This window comes from Agelaius phoeniceus, chromosome 11, assembly GCF_051311805.1.
Source record: "Agelaius phoeniceus isolate bAgePho1 chromosome 11, bAgePho1.hap1, whole genome shotgun sequence".
NCBI lineage: Eukaryota > Metazoa > Chordata > Aves > Passeriformes > Icteridae > Agelaius > Agelaius phoeniceus.
This window is the reverse complement of record NC_135275.1, coordinates 13054096-13069130: the sequence shown is the minus strand read 5'-3', so window position 1 is coordinate 13069130 and position 15035 is coordinate 13054096. Positions and strand designations below refer to the sequence as shown.

Here is a 15035-nt window from a genome sequence, read left to right as displayed (position 1 = left end):
TGTGGATTTGAGAGTTGATTTTTCTTGCCACGACTCTCCCTGGTTTGAGTTCTTACTTGTCAGGTAGAACTTCTTGGTTTTTTTCTCATCCATTCAGGGTTGGACAACACAATTTTAATAGGGTTTCAGGAAAATCAGTGTTCCCTAACAAAGAATGTTTTGACACCCATATGTTTCGGGTCAGAATTAAAGCCTCTCCCACAGTCACCATCCACTCATTAACAACTGCTCTGGAATGAGTCCAGCACTGCCTGTGTTGGTCTGGGTGATGATCAGGCACAAGGCTGGGGCCAGTGACTCCTCAGGGTGGCAATCTGGTGCTACCAAGGACACATCAGGGAGGCTTTTGGGGCTGGAAGCAGCCAATTCTCACTGAAATTGAAGAAGCACTAGAGTCCTCCAGATAATAAGATGCTGAAGAGTCAGGAGCTGAGGAGATGGATCAAACCTTTGAAAAAATGTCACTGGGCCTCACCTTTATTAATTATCTGCCTTCTTGTTGGAGAAGGGAAAAGGGGAGGTCAAGTCCCCCATGATATACAAGGACCTGGCCAGCTCTAAAACACTTGAACCTCAGCTGTGCTGAGTGCCTGCTGGCCTTGGCTGTTTCATTGCTCCCAGCTCTGCTCTGGTGCCACTGCAGAGCTGAGGCCCCTGCATGGGTTCCACACATGGCTGGGGGTCCCTAACAGTGAAAGCTGAGCAGCTCTGGGCTGCCAGGCATGGGAAAAGCACTCCCTGAATAAAAAAAAAAGAAAAAAAAGCTCTTTTTTGGGGAGGGAAAGCCTCCCCTTTCCCTAAGTTTCCCCTTTTTTTTTTTTTTTTTTTTTTTTTTTTTTTTTTTTTGTCTTGAAGGACAAATTGCCTGGTGCTGCTGAGCTGCAGAGGCTGTGCACAGCAAGGAGGTTTCAGCACACCCTGCCCTGCCTTGGGTGTCACTGCTTTATCCCCTGCTGCAGCCTGTGGGGAAAGCAAAGCATCTGACTGCCAGTCCCTCTTTGAGGGGCACCCTAGAGAATGTGTATGTATTTATTTTAATGATTTCAGCTTAGTGCTTTACTTTGTACAGCTTTATTGGCTCAAATTTGGCATGGGCTTGAGCAGTCCTGGCAAGTAACTCCTCCTACCCCCACACCATGTTTCCTCCTCCTTGCTGCATCGTCCCCACCACCTCAGAGAGGTCCTCTCTGGAGCCTGGTGCTTGTGCTGCTCCTGTCAATCAGGTAAGGCTGGTGCTAAAGCCAAGCTGCTGGGGACACCCCAGCCCTCTGCAGGATCCTGAACATGTGAAACTCCTTCTGCTTTTCTCTTATTAGCACAGATTTGGCCCTGCTTCCTCCAATCCTGCAAAAGACCTAGACTGGAGCCAGTGGCTGGTGCAAGGGACCCCATCACACTCCTCCAGCATCAAACCCCAGTGCCCAATGCACAGCTGCTTCTCTGCTGTGTGCTTGCAGCAAAGCCCTGGCACTGGCATGTCCCTCCACTGGGGGGTTTCTGGGCAGGACTCAGCTTAATCTGTTGTCACTGTTGACAGAGGACAGGGATGGGAACACCTAATGGAGGCCATCTGTGTCCTACTTGTGGCACTCAGCTGTGCCAAGGTGACCCACGCTGCACCTGGCCTGTGCTGGGACTGGGGGTTGCCCCTTGCAGGAGGCTCTGGGGCTCAGGGGTGCTCTGGGGCAATGACAGAGGGCACAGCACATGTGCTGCTCTCCAGGGCACCCCTTGGTGGGCAGCCAAGCTTCAGCCTTGTGCCTGTGGACTTAGTGCAGGGAAGGCACTTAAGACTTAAAATTGCTTCCAGCCTCAAGAGAAATGATATAACCAAAGGAAATGGTTTCAATAAAAAGGGATTTTTCCTTTTTTTTTTTTAATAAGGGCAGTGAGAGGCTAGTTATTTGGCTGCTCAGCCTGTTTACTCTTTCCTCTTTTTTTCTTGTCTGTGCAAATGAGAAAGGGTCTTTGCTAACAAAGCTGATATGTAACCCCAAAGCACAGCTTGGATCAGCATTCCTGTGCCTCTGTCTGAACTTGCTCCTCTAAGAAAGCACCCCCAGCCCTCCCAGTGAGTGGGCAGTACTGCTCTGTCCCCTGGCACCAGTTGCCAAAGCCCCTGAGTTGTCCAGGCATCCTCTCCCTTCCCTTAAAATCAGAAATTTGATGCTTAAATACCTGCAGGCTCCTCAGCTTCTAAGAATTTTCAGTACATCACAGCAGGCCCTACCTGGCTTTATGCTCCCTGTGGTGCTGTGTTGGAGCAATTTGGCCAGAGAAGATTTGGGGATGGGGTTGTTTGACTCCCTTTTCCTCCACAAATTTCAGTTTCAGAGCAGACTTGTGTGGGTAGGAGAGCCCAGACAGGGTGGGGACATTTCACTGGGATTTCTGTCTAACCCAGCAGGGAAATCCCTGCCAGCCTGGCTTCTCTGCTGCTGTGCCTGTGTCACTACTGAGCCCAGCTTGTCACTGGGCTGGACCCACCCTGCCAGAGACACCAGCACCTCAGTTTCAGCCAGCAGTGACTTTTATTTGCATTTAGTCCTCACAGCTCCCAGATAAGGAACAGCCTTAAAAAAGGAGGAGTTGGAAGAAGAGAGTTTCTTTGTGGTGCTCTGTGGTCCTTGGCTGCTGAGCTGCCCCTTTGGGCTCAGTGCTGGTCCTGGACTGAGACACCCACCCAGTGCTGTGAGAGGCTTGTGGAAGGCTTTCCTTGCTGTAATCTTTAGAGGGAATAAAGGAAAATGTGGAGAGTTGGCAGAGAATGAGATTGGCTTGTTTTGAACCCTGTGCAGCCATCAGGCAGCCAATTTAGACTCTAGCAGTGGGCAGTGAAACAATATATATAATTTTTTTAGTGTCCCATGGTTCTATTTCCCTCTGTATTAGCAGTGCAGGCAGGTTCACTCCAGACCACGAGTTGTGCCCCAATTAAATCTCAGGTTCATGCCCCAATTAAATCTCAGGTTCATGTCAGGGTTGTGGGATGGGGCTGAGGAAGAGCACTGGAGTTTGGGAGGGGTGGGTGCCTGCCCTGGAGCACCCCAGGTGTTGGGGTGCTGGGGTGGCTGCTGGGGCCTTGGGGAGATCCCAGATGAACACTCTGGGGAGGAAGGGCAGGCAGGGGCTCCCCCATTCCTGGGTGCATGAGGGTTTTTCTTTGCAGGCAAAGGAGGGGCTGCCTCCATCTGTAGATGAAGATGGTAACAGGGGGTTGTTTTCAGGGTTAGTCAAATAATTTCTTTTTCTCCCCCCACTGCTTCCACTCACTGCCTCCATCCTAACACAGTAATTTTCCAGAAACTCTATGTGAGATGGAGCTTCCTTACCAGGGACAAGCAAAGTGCCAGCCAGCAAACACAGTAAGTCTGAAAAGCCTCCTTCAAGGGAGACACTGCTTCCAAGACATACTTGAATACAGTTGGTTTTTTTTTTCTCTTCAATGACAGTCTCTTTAATCCTCCAGCTGGTAAACAACCCAATCTGTGGTGCACAGGAAAGTCTGGAAGGAAACCTCCTGATCACTGAAGCTCCATTTTGTTCCACTGGAAGGAGAAACTCAACAGCTTCACATGGGCCATGAGGGATGGGCCCAGGAGCTGCACAGCCCAGCAAACCCAGAGCACACTCACAGCTGCACAGCCCAGCAAACCCAGAGCACAGCAGAGTGCTCAGCTCTCACCAGGCTGGAGCTGCTGGAGGCACTGGGAGGAAGGGCTGGCTCTTCATTAACTCCTGAGCCATGCTGGGATGTGGCAAAGCTCAACAGTGCAGCAAGAGAAGATACTCTCTCTTTTATGCTGGGGAGTATATGAGTATTTATATAATAAGTGGGATGGTGCACATATTTGTCTACACATATGTAGACAAACATGAGCCAAATGTCTATTAAGTATTATGACCATATACAAATGCAATCAGTATATAATATGTAGATTCACCCAGCAGTAATTCTATTATACATTATAATATAATCACTATTTTCACTGTGTATTTGTGCACACATGAATGGATCAAAGTGAGGCTGTTCTTGTTTCTTGTGTCCCTGGGAGCTCCCCAGTAGCTCCCAAGCCTTGGGCCAGACTCCAGGACCAACCTGACTCATTCAGAGGCTCTGCAGCCTGAGGCCAGGGTGGGAGCCTTTCAGGGGGCTGGGGGACATTACTGCCATGGTCCTCTCTTCAGTGCCACATCCCCACCTCCAAGTGGAGGAGAAAACCAAATCCAGTCACACTTTAGAGACGGCTCAGGTCTCCTTGATGCTTTCTTCCTCTAAAAAGAAAAAGGGACGCAGTGAAACGGTATGAAAAGCCCAACCAACCGGGAGCCCTCAGAGAAATGGTTCCCAGCACCCGTACAGGGAATTTCACCGCCTGTAGTTGGGATCTCCGGTCACACGGGGTCCTCCTCGCTCCGTCCTGCTCCCGTCCTCCAGCGCTTTCCGTGGGACCGGGAAGGGTCGGACCGTGCCTGCGGCGAGGGCGGCGGCAGCCGGCCCCGGCCCCGCAGCATCCTGACCCTACAGCATCCTGATCCCATAGCATCTTAACCTCGCAGCATCCTGACCCTACAGCATCCTGACCCTACAGCATCCTGATCCCATAGCATCTTAACCTCACAGCATCCTTACCCTACAGCATCCTGACCCTCCCTATAGCATCCTGACCCTACAGCATCCTGACCCTACAGCATCCTGATCCCATAGCATCTTAACCTCACAGCATCCTGACCCTACAGCATCCTGACCCTCCCTATAGCATCCTGACCCTACAGCATCCTGATCCCATAGCATCTTAACCTCACAGCATCCTGACCCTACAGCATCCTGACCCTATAGCATCCTGACCCCACAGCATCCCAACACCATAGCATCTTAACCTCACAGCATCCTGACCCTACAGCATCCTGACCCTATAGCATCTTAACCTCACAGCATCCTGACCCTACAGCATCCCGACACCATAGCATCCTGACCCTGCAGCATCCTGACCCTACAGCATCCTGACCCTATAGCATCCTGATCCCATAGCATCTTAACCTCACAGCATCCTGACCCTACAGCATCCCGACACCATAGCATCCTGACCCCACAGCATCCCAACCCCACAGCATCTTAACCCCACAGCATTCTGGCCCCATCCCGCAGCATCCCGGTCCCAGCAATCCAGCTTTGGCACGGGCTGAGAGATTTCTGTCCCAAAAAGCTCCAGCCCAGGCTGAAAGTGTTTGCTTCAGAAATACAAAGTGCCCCTTTTCTGTTTGCATGGTTAGGTTTTCCTTTGGAAAGCTTTGGGTTTAGGCAGAGAGGAAGCCAAGGGTATGATCTAAATGGTTTGGACTGTGGATGTTGTCTGTGGGGATTTTACAGAAACAGCCCAAAGGTGGGTATTTCTAAAGGTCCTACATGACCCAAGCACACCTTTACAGGGTCCTGCTTTCAGAAGCTCACAGCCAAGGCTGCAGGGCTGCATTTGGTCCATTGTGGCTGGGCTGTTGATTGGGTCAGTGGGTCAGGTCTGATGGGGATGCCAGGACAGGCTGCCAGTCAAACAGCCCCTCACAGCTGGGACCACCTCCCCATTGCCACTGTTGCAGGAAAGATTAGAAACCACCTGGCTGAAGAACAAAGCCCAGAGGCTTCTGTTCCCTCACTTTCACACCAAAGAAAGACCAAAGCAGCTCCCAGCCAGCCAGATATTGTCCAAACACCCACAGACAGCACAGCTGGGACTGAGTGTTTCTGTCCTTGCCACTCACTGTGCCATCAGCTCTTTAGAGGTAATGGCAGGGAACAGTGTTCAGGAAAAATAAAAACAAAAAAACATCCAAAAATCCATCCATTTATGACCCTGCATCTGACCCCAAATTATGATTCATGACCACAAGCAATGAAAAGATCTTGCAGTGACTTGAACAATGATGTTTTCCAAGCAGAGGCAGCTCCAAGCAGGGAGCACAAGACTCCTGAGAAAGCAGGAGGAATGCACTCCAAGCCTGAATTCTGCAGATGAAATTTGTTGCATCATATAATCTGTTTTTGTGTTTTGTGTTTCAGCTAGACAGGGAGATACCAAGACAGCATGAGAAAGGACATTTCTTCAAGATCTCCAGTGCAGATTGGGAGAATCAGTCACACTGCCAGCATCACCAGCAGCTTCATTTACTTTTCTTTTTCATTGCTTTGCTAAAGCCAATCTCCAGTGGAGCAAGCAAGGAGGGAGTGTCAGCATATAGATGCCAGTCAGAGGCAGAGAGGAAAAAGGTTAAGATATAACAGCTGAAAGTTGTTAGATGGAAACACCATTTTTTTACAGATACTGAGAGCACTGTGGTTTCATAAAACCTCCCATTGTATTGCACTAATAAGTCAAGTGTTTGCAGCCAAGCCAGCAGACACACTCCACAGCATCTATTACCAGTGTGTTTATTTACAAAGGCAGCCAGCAAGCCAAAGCCAAACAGAAAAGAGGAAAAAACTGAAATATGGACTGGCCTTAATTTAAAATCCTAGGGCTTGGTTTGTCATTTTCTTTTGTGTTTCACTCCCTCCTCCCTGTTTTTTCTTCAAGGAATGATTATCCAAAGGCAACCAGGAAAAGGACTGTTTCCCTCTAGGTGTCTCTCTCCCTGTTTTTATCCTCAATTTTTTCCCTCTCTCTCTCTCTCTCACACACACACACACAAACATACACACAGACTTTTCTGGCCTCCCAATCCAACATGACCTCTCCATTACCACAGCAATCTCCCACATCCCAGCCCAGCGTTCCCCCAAACATTTTATAACTTTTTTAAAGGGGCTGCACACAGGAGCAGCCCCTTTATGCTGTCCTGGGAAGAGAAGCCAGCGCTGCCAGCAGGGCCCTGCCTGAGCAGCAGGGCCATGGGCAGGACACTGGGGATGGTGTGATTTCATCAGAGCAGACACCTGCACCCATACACTCTGTATGGCGTCACAACTGCTGTCACCTGCTTTCAAAAATGGGAGGTGTGGGGCCTGGGTTTAATGGATTTGACCAGAAATCCAGAGACATGCACACACAGGCACTCTGCTGTGGTATTCAGGGGAAAGCACTGAGGACCTGCTGCAAGCCTTTCCTCTCTATCTTTGGAGTATTTTGCACCCCAACTGAGAACACGTGGAAGGAGAGGAACATAAATTCCCTCCAGGGATAAAAATGTGGTCAGAGTAACACACCTCTCTGTGTTATATCCTCCTCAGGAGGGATGGCATGAAGGACAAGAAGAGAACAAGACAAAAAGAAAAGGTGGGAGCAATTTTAAATAAAAGGAAAAAGTTACATTAAATTATTGCTTTATTTCTGGTTCTATGCAAGTCTCTGATACACTCCACTCTGACCCCTGAGACTCCATGTCTGCCCCCAAACAGCCCAGTAAGGAGGAGAAAGACTTGAAGGGATCCTGCCCGAAAAAGGAGCCTTCCCAAGATTTGGATCTACAGAGGAGTTTCTTAGTTACAAGAAAGTCCCCAACCAAGGCAAGAAGTGTCCAGTCCCACCACCATTCCCTGTAGATACTGAAGGCTGGGAGGGAAAGGGAAGGAAAAGCTCCAGCCCCAGTGTATTGAGAAGTGTTCTTCCTCCAGAACATGCACAAACAAGGCATCAGGAGGTGGAGCAGACCCTAACAAATGGGCACAGGGAAGAAGTCAACCAAGAGACGAGCTCAAGGCAGAAGGGGAGGAATTGTGGCAAGGTGAGAGTTATCCAGCTCTCCCTCACCTGTTTCCCCGCAGCCCCTGCCTCACCGGAGGCGGAGGTACGAGGGGATGGAGTAATTGAACAGCAAGTAGTCCATTTTGTATAAATTAAAGAGTCTCCTTTGGTAGAAGGGGCTAATGTCCTGGAAGAACTGGGCCGTCATGTCGTCCGTCGTCCTGGTGGTCTTGGACGAGGCCGGGAACTTGACGCTGGCGTCGGCCCCCACCAGCTGCAGGATGTACTTGGCATCTTCGGCCAAGGTCTCGTACTTGCCCACCACGTCGTAGTGGATGATGCAGGGGTGGCAGAGCGAGTGCACCCGCTCCCAGTGCTCGTTGAAGGGCTCCTCCTGCTGCGTGCGCGGGTCCAGCAGGTAGTAGACGAACTCCTCGAAGCGCACGTCGTCGCCGCGCTCCAGGGCGCGCTGGCTGGGCTGCGGCCGGTGCCGCCGCACGATCTTGGTGCCGTAGCGCTTGTGGAAGGCCGTGTTGTAGCTGAGCGTGAACTTGTTGCGGTAGGCCGAGACCAGGCGCTCCAAGGGCTCCCGCACGAAGACGAACTTGAGGTAGGTGCGCAGGCGGGCGTTGATCTCGGCGACGCTGTACTCGGACAGGGTGCGCAGGTTGGAGGGCACGTGGGCCTCGTGGGCGGGGATCTCCAGAGGGTCCTGGTACTTGCCTTGCCCCGTCAGGACCATCATCACCCGCTTCCAGTTGGTGCAGGCCACTTTGGGCACGTAGCAGTAGAGCAGCCCGTGGGTGTCGTCCACCACCAAGTGCCGCAAGTCGTCCGGCCGCAGGAGACGCCGCTTGCGGGTGTAACGGCTGCAGATGTTGCTCAACATCTCCCGTCTCTGCTGGTGAACTGCCTGCAGGGACGACTGCTCAAACTGGGGAGGAAAAACCCAACAGAGATGGTCACTGGCTTGCCCAAGCTGATTGTGGCCTACATGCAACGCTCGGCCCACAGTTGTCCCCATTGCCTCCCCTGTGGCCTACACACAACACGTGGCCCACAATTGTCCCCACTGCCTCCCCTTTGCTGGGTCAGTCAGTCACCCATGTGGGATTTTGGAGACAGCACTCGCTTTGAACACATCTTGGTTTGGTGCACTTAATCCTTGGACAGGCTGGCATCAAAAGAAAGGACAAAATGTGATGAGGAGCTGGATGAGGAGAAAAATCAAAGGGGGTGAGGGAAGAAGGGGTGGTGCAGAGAGGGTCAGTAACAGAGCGGTTTTTTAAAAGCAGACACACACACTGGGCTAACGTGCCCTCCCTCACACCAGTCTGGGGGGATGCACAGCCCTAGGGGCAGAAAGCACAGCCTGATTGCTGGCACAGGGCCCTGCACACCTCCTGCTGCAATGGGGCATTGCTGCCCACACTGACTCCCACACATGTGCTTGCTGTGAACACCCAGCCAAGGGCAGAAATGTGGCAGAACATTTGGGAATGCTGGATGGAAATGGCCTGGGTGTCCTGCCAAGGAGAGGCAAATGGAAATGGTCTCTAATGCTGATGATCAAAGCCTGGTGAGCAGGAGGGGAGCTGGAGATGAGGTGGGGTTGTAGGTATGATGGAGAGGAGAAAGGGGCTGAGTAGGTAGTGCTGGGGCCCTTCCTGAGGGCTTTGGGTTCCTTCTCCTGAGGGACTTCTTCCACACAGGCCAGCCCAACGCCTCAGCTCTGGTCACAGTTTCCTTTGGCCGCAGGGATGAGGAACCAACACATGGTCCTTTAACCCCTCTGACCCTCACATCAAGAGCTGGCAGCTGCTGCACTGGCTTACCAGAAGCCCAGAGTCCCTTAACCCCTGACCCAGCTAAAACCCCCTTACAGATCTGGGGGCGTGACCTCTCCTATCATGGTTTTTGTCAAAAATCCCAAAATGTCATTAGAACATCTGGGGAAGGAAACTATTTCCAGGAAGTCAGAAGGGGAAGGTCCCCTCCTCCTCCTGCCCACTCTGTCCCTGTTTTGCTCACAAGGGCTGGGAAATTTTGTGTTCCTCATTGCTGGGAACATCCAACGGCCTCGTCTGGGAACAGCAGCACCAAGCACCCGCCAGCCTGGGGTGACCCTGACCTCACAGGGCTGCGGCTTTCATGCCAGGCAGTGACCACCACCTCCCAACATCAGAGTGGCTCCCACTTTGGGATTGTAAAGACAGCCCTGCCAGTGCCAGAGGGTGCCACAGCAAACAGCTCTGCAGTTGTACAGCTGTGGTGACTCCAGATGAAGGGCAAGGGCGGGCCTTGCAGCCTGCATGGCTGCTGAGAGCTGCCACTGCCCAGGGATGCTGAAGGACACCCTTGGCCAGGCTTCAGGTGCTCCTTCATTGCTCCCTGGGGGCTAAGGAGGTGTTTGGAGGGACAGCTGTAAGGGCTTGTAAAGCTCCTGCCAGGAGTTGGGCCACTAAAGCAAACTGTCCATCCTGTAGGTGATCCAGCAGACCTGTCATCCTCAGAGAGACACTAACATCTGGGCAAACAGCTCCTGCAAGGGATGAACCACACTCAGGACTCTTTTGGATCTCATTTCCACAAACAAATAACCTTGTCCAGGTCACCTTGGTGACCACTTTCTCCAGGAACCTGTATGGGCAGTAATGTGAGACAGGGACAGGAGAAAGCATCCCATCCTTACTCCTTCCAACAGGGATATGATAAGGGAAAATGCCAAAACAAAGGAAATTCAGGTGAACAGATGCTAACTGCCAGCAAGGTATGACTCTGATGTTGTTGGCTACCAGGCTACAAAGAAAATACAGCACCTAGGGAGGTGATAACCATAGCTGAAGAAGCATTCTCATGCTGCCTTGCAACACAGCCAAACCTTTCAGTAGAAATTTCTTTTGTTTGGAGCTTCCCTGTCAGCTTTTAGAATTGGAAAACCTTTTTTGCAAGGGCTTAGAAAAAGAGGCATTTTAATAATGTGATTTTTTTCAGGTGTTTTTCCCTGCACTTGCATAATTCAAAATTATTGGACCAGAGAGACAGACAGACAGACACTGTCTGCAGGCATGGCAACAAATAAATGTGACTACTTTTCAGCAGCCGCCCACTGGAATAAATGCATGTCTTGCAGTTATTTCAGAGCAAAATTGCTCCCTTCATTTCCTTCTCTTTAAAAGCCAGGGAAATTAAGTATCACTTTTAAGGAAATAGCACCACGACATTCCAGCAGCACCAGGCTTTGCTGGCATCACGGCCAAGGGAGTCCATATTTGTAATTTTTCAGAGAGCAAATGTACTTTGGCTGCTTACAGACATAAGAGCATCAACCTTAACGCAAAGCAACACTTATGGGAAGAGCTGACTCTGGCTGCATGGGGCACTGGGGAGGCAGCAGGGGTGGCAGCCCACTGAGGGGCCAGCAGCACTGCCCTCTGCTCCTGGGGGCTGCAGCAGAAGACAGCCCCATGGACACAGGGGGATGCAGGGCACGATTGGTGGCTGGGCACGTGGCATGGCGCCCGTTGGAGGGTGGTTTCCCACAGGGCTTCCTGCAGGGAAGCTGTGGGTGATGATCCCTCTGAAAAGGGAAGTGGGGCTGAATTAGGGGAAAACTGCCTGCCCAGGGGGAAATGCAGCAGAAAGGAACAAAGAGTTTTTACAGCTCCGACCGTAAGCCACACTGTGAGGGGTAAGCAGGACACCTTCCCTGATTCCTGCACAGGAAGGGACCCACTGAGCCCACCTGGAGGGGAGTGATCCTTTGCCCAGGCTGTGCCTGGCTGCTCATTTCTCAGCAGCTGTAGCTGGCACAGCTCAGAGTGATGGAGAGGCCTGAGATGTTCCAGGATTATAAATCCCCCATGGCTGAGTCCAGCTATATTTATGGAGACATATATATGTGCAGATTCCTATGTGTGTGCAGCTAACACAGAAACATCTGCCAATTATTAGCTCAGGAAGGGCAGCAATGAAGCTCTTGCCCAGCTATGATGGCACAGAGTTGGCTTTGAAATGTTCAGATGGCAAAGTCTCCCAGGTTTGCCCAGCTATGGCTCATCCCACTGGTAATTAAAACATTTACCCAAGTACCAGCCAGGGCCATAAGCAGTGTTTATCAAGCTACACCCCCAAGCAGTGTGGTCTTGTCTTTTAGACACAGCCAGAGGTTCAGCTCCAAGGACCCTGGGGGTGGCTGGACCTGGCACAGTGCCCCACACACCAGAGGAGTGGAAGAAAGGGTCAGCACTCAGTGCTCCACTCAAACTTCACCCCAGCACTTCTCTGTCCCTGTGCCCTTACCTGGTCACTCTCATACAGGGCCTGGAGTGGGCTGCGACCAGCCTTGCCTTGCCAGGTGGATCTCAGATCTTCAGAGGCTGAAAAAGGAGTGAGGAAAATCAGAGGGGCTGGAAGGGTCTGCTTCCCTTGCCTTCTCTTGAGATACCCAAGGTGGGATAAGAAAACCTCTCCCAAGAAGAGACAAACCCATTCTGCTCTGGAAGTGATGCTCAAGCAATGCTCTTCCCTCCCCCTTTGTAACAAAATCTGCAGCTAGGATTCAAAAGGTCCAGACCTATTTTTTATCAAATAAAACACCATAAGTAAAGGTAACAATTACAATTTCAAGAGCAACTAGGAAAAGTTTGATCCATATGCTTTTGGGAAATGCCACTTTGTCCAGGCCATATCTTTGAGGGAATGACCCAGAGGAGACAGGATCCTGCCAGCATTGCCACAGCCCTGTGAGGGGTGAGACAGCCTCTGTGCTTGGCAGAGATGAAGGGCAGATCCAACACTGGCAGCTCTGTGCTGAGCCCCCACAGGCTCAGAGCTTGCACTTCCAGGCTCAAAGACACAAACTGGTCAGGTGCTTTTTCTGACTGGTAAATCAATTGAAGTTCTTATTTGCTATTTATATTTTTTTCCATCCCTTCTAAACCAGCAGCATCTCCTCTGGTGTTTGAAGCTGCAGACAGCCACCCAGGCAGTCCTTGCCCCTCCCTGCCCTGCAGATCAGATATTTAATTTTGGAGGTCCATTTGTAGCAGCACCAAACCCAAGGTTGGATGTGGCCAGCCATAAGTGCAGAACCAGAAACCCAATCAGTGACAGCTGGCCAAGTTCTTGTGCTCATAAATTATTTAAGGATGCAACCAGCTTCCAGGCTAGGAAGCATCTGCCTCAGCTCAGCCTCTGAGGTCCCCTCAGGGACCTGTTTCCAGCACAGTGGGGGCAGAACCACGTGGCCTGGATATCCCAAACCCAACACCTGGAGCCAGCCATGGCAGGGGCACAGGCTCTCCCTTGCAGCAACACTTCCAAGCAGCTCTTCCACCACTCACCCACCCTCTGCTGCTTGGCTCTGACTCTCTCCATTGGCAGAGGATGCCACGACAATTTCCACATGACAAGGTTTGTAACCAGGGGGGTTGTGCAGCCCTGGAGTTGCCTTCAACAGAAGGAATCACACCATGAGTTTTAAAATGGAGAATTATGTTTTTTCTGAAGGGGAAGATAGGACACATTGTTCAGAAGACTGTGGCCTGGGAGGCTCTTCCAGTCCTCCAAGTTCCTGGAAAAAGCATCTGCCACAAGACATTTCTGGCAACGTGAAGGTTTCTAACAGAAGCTTTTTGCATGACAGTTTGGGGCACTGGATCCTTTCATTCACTGACCATCACCAAACAACCCCACATTTGTTATACAAGTCCCAGATGGCATCTGTACAACCAAAATAACCAGAAGGAAAAATCCAGACCCTGTGTTCATTTCGATGTGCTTGCATTTTGCTTAAATGAAAACTGCACCGAAGCACAGAGTCACCAGGGTCTCAGCTAAACATTATTCGTTCCTGGAGGTGTAATTAGGGAGGAAATGGCTGCCTGACCTCACAAAATTTCATCAGCAGTGCCTGTACGCTTGCACGTCAGTGGAAATGACACTTCCTGCAGCGCTGGATTGATCAAGATGTGACTCAACAGAAGAAGGTACAGTTTCTTCCTCAATCCTCTGTATCAGTAACCCCATAGGAGGGTGAAATAGCATCTGTGCCAGTGGGAGATAAGCAGAAAATCCAACATACAGTGCTGGGCTGAGATGCTCATCCCAGAGGAGCCCCGGTTCACATTTCCAGGCTCAGCCCTCTGCAAATGACAGGGAATGAGATCGACCTTGAAAACTCCACTCACTGCAGCTCACATCTGCAAACAGAGAGCATTGAACTTGAGCCCCTTTCCCCTTGGGCTGGGGCTGATAAACTCCTGTTGGATGTGACCCAGCTGAGGGCTGCTGGCAGTGCCTTGCTGCTCCTATATTTAGTACAGACAATGCAGAGGCGTTTGTTTTTGAGATTAACACGTGCATCAGCCAGAACCTTTCTCATGGGGACAGAAGCAAACCCTGGGTGGTTCAGGCTGACTTGAGGCTGTTAGAAATGCAAATAGCTCATGCTGGTGCTGCACAGGGCAGTGTGGAAACGTCCCAGGGAAAGGTTTCAGTGCCTGTTGCAGTGTCAGGTCACAGCCCCGGAGGAGCGCTGGCTTGGCAGCAGGCTCTTTGGGCTCAACAAAAGGCAAATCTGCAGCAAAGAGGGGAGGGAGCAGAGGTCAGGCAGGTCACAGCCATGCTCTGACCTCTTCAGTCCTCTTTTTTTCAGAGGGACCAGCCTGGCCAGTGGCTGCTGCACTTTGCAGGGCTCTTGCCAACAGCCCCAGCAGAAATGTTGCAGAATGGATTTCCTCCAGCCCTTCCCCAGAGCAAGATCTGGCAGAGAACAAGGCATCTTCTCTGGATAGCAGCAAACCCCCTGGGATCCCTGCTATGCTCGTGCTGTACAGAGTTCCAGAAAAAAAGAGGAAGAGATTAAAAAAAATGGAAAAAAATTCCCTGCCAGGCTGCTCCCGTGCAGCTGGAGGAGGCTGGGAGTGCTGAGCTGGCAGGGGAAGGCACCAGCACTCGGCACTGGCTGCATCCTGAGGCTGTGAGCTCCAAAGTGGTGACACCATCCCTGCCCAGGCACTGCCAAACCCTCCACAGCAAGGCCTGGCCTGGCAGCAGGTTTTGGGTTTCTACAGGGCTCCACTGCAGGAAGTCTCCCTGCTCAGAAATGTCTGCTCACACAACACACGGCATCCTGAGGAGAAAAGCAGCTGGGATCCTGGCTGGGCCAGGATGGTGGCTTTGGAGCCAGGGTTAAGCCCTGGGGCAGATGCAGCAGGAGGAGGGCAGCATCTGCAGTGTCCCATGGGATGGAGTGTCCTCTCTCCATAAAGCTGGGTCAGAGCAGCTGCAGTGTGTGAACAGAGACAAGTCCAGGCTGTCTGTGCCCAAAGCATCCCCAAACTATCTGGGATC

At 51.4% G+C, this 15035-nt stretch overlaps 1 protein-coding gene across 1 annotated transcript in view; it reads right to left on the bottom strand.

The window, feature by feature from the left end:
- Positions 1–6411: 6411 nt before the first annotated feature.
- Positions 6412–15035, bottom strand: part of CHST13 (carbohydrate sulfotransferase 13) — a 28541-nt gene continuing 19917 nt past the window's right edge. The window contains exons 2-3 of the mRNA XM_054639857.2: positions 11982–12058; positions 6412–8613 (exon numbers count right to left, since the gene is read on the bottom strand). Coding sequence (XP_054495832.2) covers positions 7768–8613; positions 11982–12058 — 923 coding nt within the window. The 3' untranslated portion in view covers positions 6412–7767. The remainder of the gene's footprint in view (positions 8614–11981; positions 12059–15035) is intronic.